Source organism: Belonocnema kinseyi, chromosome 3, assembly GCF_010883055.1.
Source record: "Belonocnema kinseyi isolate 2016_QV_RU_SX_M_011 chromosome 3, B_treatae_v1, whole genome shotgun sequence".
In the NCBI taxonomy this organism is placed as follows: domain Eukaryota; kingdom Metazoa; phylum Arthropoda; class Insecta; order Hymenoptera; family Cynipidae; genus Belonocnema; species Belonocnema kinseyi.
This window is the reverse complement of record NC_046659.1, coordinates 56,961,822-56,967,787: the sequence shown is the minus strand read 5'-3', so window position 1 is coordinate 56,967,787 and position 5,966 is coordinate 56,961,822. Positions and strand designations below refer to the sequence as shown.

The 5,966-nt window shown below is 33.2% G+C and overlaps 2 protein-coding genes across 3 annotated transcripts in view; one reads left to right on the top strand and one right to left on the bottom strand.

Moving 5' to 3' along the window:
* The window catches only part of LOC117170379 (ATP-binding cassette sub-family G member 4-like), a 42,440-nt gene extending 39,818 nt beyond the window's left edge, over positions 1–2,622 (top strand). The window contains exons 9-13 of the mRNA XM_033357141.1: positions 442–599; positions 684–852; positions 1,116–1,372; positions 1,445–1,578; positions 2,230–2,622. Coding sequence (XP_033213032.1) covers positions 442–599; positions 684–852; positions 1,116–1,372; positions 1,445–1,578; positions 2,230–2,440 — 929 coding nt within the window. The 3' untranslated portion in view covers positions 2,441–2,622. The remainder of the gene's footprint in view (positions 1–441; positions 600–683; positions 853–1,115; positions 1,373–1,444; positions 1,579–2,229) is intronic.
* Positions 2,623–3,300: 678 nt separating this feature from the next.
* The window catches only part of LOC117170380 (ATP-binding cassette sub-family G member 1-like), a 28,068-nt gene continuing 25,402 nt past the window's right edge, over positions 3,301–5,966 (bottom strand). The window contains exon 11 of one of the 2 annotated variants that reach the window (XM_033357142.1): positions 3,301–3,634. In XM_033357142.1, the coding sequence (XP_033213033.1) occupies positions 3,403–3,634 (232 nt within the window). In that variant the 3' untranslated portion in view covers positions 3,301–3,402. Of the gene's footprint in view, positions 3,642–5,966 lie in introns of both variants that reach the window. The other variant, XM_033357143.1, reaches the window with a different exon arrangement.

Here is a 5,966-nt window from a genome sequence, read left to right as displayed (position 1 = left end):
ATCGAGACCTTATAAGGGAGTTGCAACGATTGTACCCGGAATATTCTGTTAAACTGATCGTCCTTATCATCGGCGCTCTTGGAGGTGCCAAGTTTTCACTTGATAATAGCCTAAAAAGCATCCCTGCGTGTCAACAATATGCTAGAACACTTGCGGGAAAAATGCAGAAGGCGGTTGTTCTTGGGTCACTCCATGTTCTTAGGGTGCATGAGGCTTTTGCTGGATCGTCGTATTGATTCCTTTACAGACTTTAACCACCTATCTCACGAATGTGAGACGTGGTTGTGGCTGAAATTTTACCGCGATTTCGCAGGAAGCGGGTGCAATTTTTCAGATTAGCACCCGCTCCCGGCGAAATCCTGCGGTTCTCCTTATGACAAATTTGTAATTATATATATATAAATTCGAACCTAGCTATACCTTTTTCTTTGTTTATTCCAGGTGCATATTCGAGAAAGGAGGCTTGTCCTAATGGAAATAGTGATGTTCAAGATATTAAATCTAAAAAAGAATCGGGAAAGAGTTTACAAGCAACGTCCCAATTGCATCAACTAAAAGTTCTTCTCATGAGGGGTTTCATTAAAGTCAAAAGAGATCCGGTGTGTACCTTAATTTAATAAAAAATTAAATGAAATGTTCTTCAAATAGAAAATATTTGTTTCTTATTACTTGTATTTTTTCAGACTCTAACACATTTGAGGATAATAGTGAATATCTGCACAGGAATCATGCTTGGTTCACTTTTTATTCAAGCAGGAAACGATGGGTATCGAGTGCTTGAAAATTATAATCTTCTTTTCGGAATTTTAATGCATCACATGATGACTACAATGATGCTGACCATTTTAACATGTAGGTGCAAAAAGAATCGGAAACTATTGTTCTATTTTTTCCAAAATGTGCATGGGTGGCGGATATTTAGTGAACGTGCTGGTGAATTCCATATGCCGGATTTTCCGGAGTATGGAATCCCATAGGCTGAAACTTGGACAAAGAAGCGGTTCTTTAGTCATCGATTTTTCAGAAACCAAAGTCACGAACTGCGGCCTGTGAAAATGAGTTATTCAAATTTGTTTAATTTTCGTTTTTATACAAAAAAAGTATTACTTTTGCAGTCCCCACTGAAATGAGCATTCTGCAGAAGGAACACTTCAACCGTTGGTACAGTTTGAAGGCTTTCTACATTTCAGTGACTATAGTCGACATTCCAGTTTCTGTACTTTGCTGTACGTTATTTTCCTTTATTGTATATTTCATGTCGGCTCAGCCAGCAGACGTTACGAGATTTGCCATGTTTTTCACGATAAGCTTACTTGTGTCTTTCGTTGCCCAGAGCTTTGGGCTCATGATTGGAGCAGTATTTAATGTAGTGGTATGTCTAAAAATTATTTTTAAACTTAGATTTATTTAATTGAAAGGAATTTAATTAAAAAATCATTTTCAGAATGGAACATTTTTGGGACCGACTATTTCGGTGCCAATGATGATGTTCGCCGGCTTTGGGGTAACTTTGCGTGATATGCCAGCATTTTTAAAATGGGGTACCTACGTTAGTTACTTACGATACGGATTAGAAGGGTAAGTGTTTCATTTAAACACGAAAAATTAGAATTAGTAATTTAATAATAGAAATCCCGGGTTTAAAATATTTGATATTCGCACACGTTTCATATTCAACGATTTTTAGTAAACCAATTTTTAAACTAAAAACGTGGAAAGCTTCAAAGTTTTTCTCTTTTTAAAGTTTGATTTAAGAGTCTTTTTGCCTTTTAAATTTGGAAACTTTCACAATGTGTTAAAAATTTGTCGGACTTCGAAATTTCAATTATTCTTAAATGTGAGTAGTTTACAATTGTGGATGTTTAAGAAATTAAGATACTTTGAATAATGGATTATTTTACACACCCGTAATTTAGAATTGCTTACAAAATTAACTAATGGCTTCCAAATTTTAACATCTTCAAACTGTGTGTTCTTTTTCCATTTCTAAGGGTATAGTTATAAATACCATTCGCTCTGGTATAGAAAATTAGTCCTAGTTGAAATTTCGAATAATATAGAAAATAAATGTTTACGTTTGCTTTGCAAATTTAAACCCTTTATGAATGTTGACATTATGAAAGCCAAGAATTTAGATTCTTGAAAAAACACACTGTTTGCATCTGTTTTTAGATATATATTTATATCCTTAACATTATTTGATTGATAAGCTAATAAAAAATTGATTAGGTACGTAAACGCGATTTATGGACTCAATCGGAAGACACTCGCCTGCAAGGAATTCTACTGCCATTACAGAAAACCGAAAATATTCCTCAATGAAATTGCCATGAGGGACGATCAATTCTGGAACGATGTAATTGCTCTTACTGTGATACTTTTAATTACACGTGTCCTAGCCTATATTCTTTTGCGATGGAAACTTATGGCTACAAGATAAAAAAAGCTTATTACGCACATGTCAAATTCATCGGAAAAAAATACTCGAACGTTTGATTTCTTCACGTCTGATTAGAACTTATCTATGAAAAAACTCCCGAATTCTGTAATGCAGATCTTATTTTTAGGATCATAGATCAGAAATGAAGCAATTGATATACAAGACTTAAAGTTACTTCAAAAGTCATATTTATTTTTCACTCTTCTTCATTGCTTGTGTAACTCAATATGCTCAATATATAAAAAACCTATATGAATGTGCAAAGAATGTTTAGATATATATTTTTTGCTAAGATTATAAGGAGTTAACTATTTTCGATTGCTTGAAGTCAGGAGATTTAGTAATGTACTGTATAGTAGTGTATACAATAAGATACTTCATACCAAATGTTTTACGCATTGCAATAAAATTGCGAATGATAGAGTCAAGCATATGGACAAAGTAAATATTATTTAGCTTTTTGGTTCGTTATTATTTATTTTACGTGCTTATAATTAATTAAAGTTAATTATTCATAAGAATTAGATTAAACGTCAAATTAATTTTTGTAAGAGTATGTATATGAATTCATAGGTATATATAAGTCATAATTTAAAGATAACATTTTTTCAATTCAAGTGTCTTATTTAGCTAACCTCCCCTCGTTTCTATGCAAAAGTTTTTAATGTAGAAATAAAAAATATTTCTTATAAGTACACTTTTTTATGATATCTTATGGAAGGTACGTGAAAGAGAACAAACCTTGAAACTATTATCAAAAAGATCTATATTTTAAAAAAGTACAAAAATTAATTTTCATTTTGACGAATCATTTAACACAAAAAGTAACAATAAAATTATGCATATAATTTTCAATTTTAGATTTCAGAAGTTGCCATAAATTGATTTCATGAAAAATATATATTAACCAATATCATCATAAACATAAAAAATCATGATAAACATAAAACCATTTTTTGTTTTCATCGTTTTGTAGCCAAACGTAATTTCCATCGAAGAACTGAATAAATAGAAATGTGAAGGAAAATAATCCAGCCGATTAAGGCTAAATTTATAGTGCAAAATGAGACTGATGGCATATTCAACTGCTTGAGAATTCGTCGAGGTGACTGCATAACACACAAATCAGTGGAACATTTAAGAGCAGGTCGATCGGAACCATAAATAGCTTGCAAAATACCCTCGAAAGCATATCTGAAAATTAAAATAAATCATGAAATAACATTATGAATGTATAATTATTCAGCTCCCTAATTCTCTAATATCTCTCTTCCTTGAACACCTCTCCCCCTTTATGTCTGGTTTGAGTCAATTTGTGAATTATTTTATTAATGTTGAACCTAGAATTTTTTAAATAGATTTTTCCGGTCTTTTGGAAAATTGCCAATCCCATTTGTTGGTTTTAACTTAAATGTATGAATTATAGTTTTAAACGACTTTACGTTTTTGCGTAGCAAAGCACACTGATAAGAAAAACCTTTTTGCAATAGCCACATAAAAAGAGCGCTTTCTACTGCTTGCGGATTGAACCTAATCTGTCTCTTTTCAAGCAGCATGCGTGGACCTGCATATATACTGTTGGACCCCATATTAGAACAGTGTTGTTGGGGTATACGGTCCAACATTATAAACTAGCAGACACTAGAAACAAAATGTAGGTGCATGCACGGTTACACATGGTTAGAAAGAGACGGAGATAGCCCGATGTTTTTAGTGAGGGTCAACGAGGAATAAAAAATGGTGGAAGCTGACAGTATGTGAACTGACAGCTCCGACTGCTTTACTGCCTTTACATGCGCTTGATTCGTCGACTTGAAAAGAGAGATCACGATAAATCCCCTACCAGCAAAACACGTTTTCCATTTTGCGCATCTCTAAAAGAAATACAGTTCATGCCATGGAGGCTCCTCTGTCAACGTACCCGGTAATAAGCGTTGAATTCAGAAAAATTAAGAACTTTTATTCCTATGAATACCCGATTTTTCCTCCGTCTAAAAATCCCCCAACGGGAACAGAAAAAATTCAAATCCTATTCCTCTCGATCGACTTAGTAAAATTTAACAAAAGCATTTATTTAACCTATTTTTCATTATTAAATCTTTTATAAATTCGGCTTTCCATAAAAACATAAGCTTTATTATACAAGGTAGGAATCCAAAAAAAGTAGTGAACAATTTTACAATTTTTCATATTTTTCTGAAAAGAATTCCGTAGATTCAGAAGAACGCGAGTCCTTGGTGCAAACGATATTTTTCATATCAAATGAATGATTTTTGACATTTCTCGAAAAACAGACATGCTTTCAGCCTATATTAGACTTCGAATAAAGAAAGCATGATTTAAGGTAGTTTTAAAGGTAAACTATGGTAAGTCACCACAAATTGACCGATATTCAATTTAAAAATGTCTATACATCACTTTTCACTCCACTCACTTTTCACTCCCTAGGGAGTAAAACGTAGAGCTTTAGCCCAGCTTAATAGGCATCGAAAAGGGTTAAAATCATGCATGTGTCGTATAAGAATATAATAATAAGAATATAATCATAAGAATAATTTTTAGTGGGTAAAGAAAAAAATTATTGTTTGTAATGTTAGAAACAAACTAATGAAAAAAGTAAGCGCTTACAATGCCTTGAAAATAGCTGCTGTTTACAAAAGTTAATACAACAATGTTTATAAACAAATGCAGAGTTTGAACTTTTTTTCATGAATAGACCTAATTTGTTTCACGGAATCAATTCGAGATCTCATGCTAAAGACTCCTTGCTGTCATATTTTTTATAATGATGAAAATTATTAATTATAAAACCCGTTTTTATAAAGAATTGCACATTTTGACCATTTTTGTATGCACAGGCTTAATTTCTTTTGCGAAATCAACTCGAAATATCTTGCCAAACCCTGGTAGACCGAAGGAACCGAATAAAGCCTCTACAAAGTACCCGTAAAGACCCCATTGGGTCCCCATGCGGATCCTTTTTAAAGAAACTCGAAAAAACAGCAAAAACAACTTTTGAATGGTTGAAATTCGGATTCTACGTTAAAATTCCCTATAGAAGGTCACGGAATAATTGAAATAGTTTTTTTTGCAACGGTAAAAAGTTAAAAAATATATAAGACGTATAACGCCTGTTGACTGCTACACTTCAAACGCATCGCCTGTAAGTATCAGTCAACAGGCGTTATACGTCTTATATTTTTTTAAACTTTTTACCATTGCAAAAAAAAAACTATTGCAATTATTCCGTGACCTTCTATAAGGAATTTTAACGTAGAATCCGAATTGCAACAATTTGAAAGTTGATTTTGCTGTTTTTTCGAGTTCTTTAAAAGGGAACCGAATGGGGAGACATTGGGGTCTTTACGGGTACTTTGTAGAGGCTCCATTCGGTTCCTACGGTCCGCCAGGGAAGATTGCTTACTGGAAGCTTCTAATGTGTCCCCTAAGGGTTTACATTTTTCTTACACCTTCTCTATTCCTTTACACACCCTCTACACACTTACTTGGTGGTGGAAGGGGGACC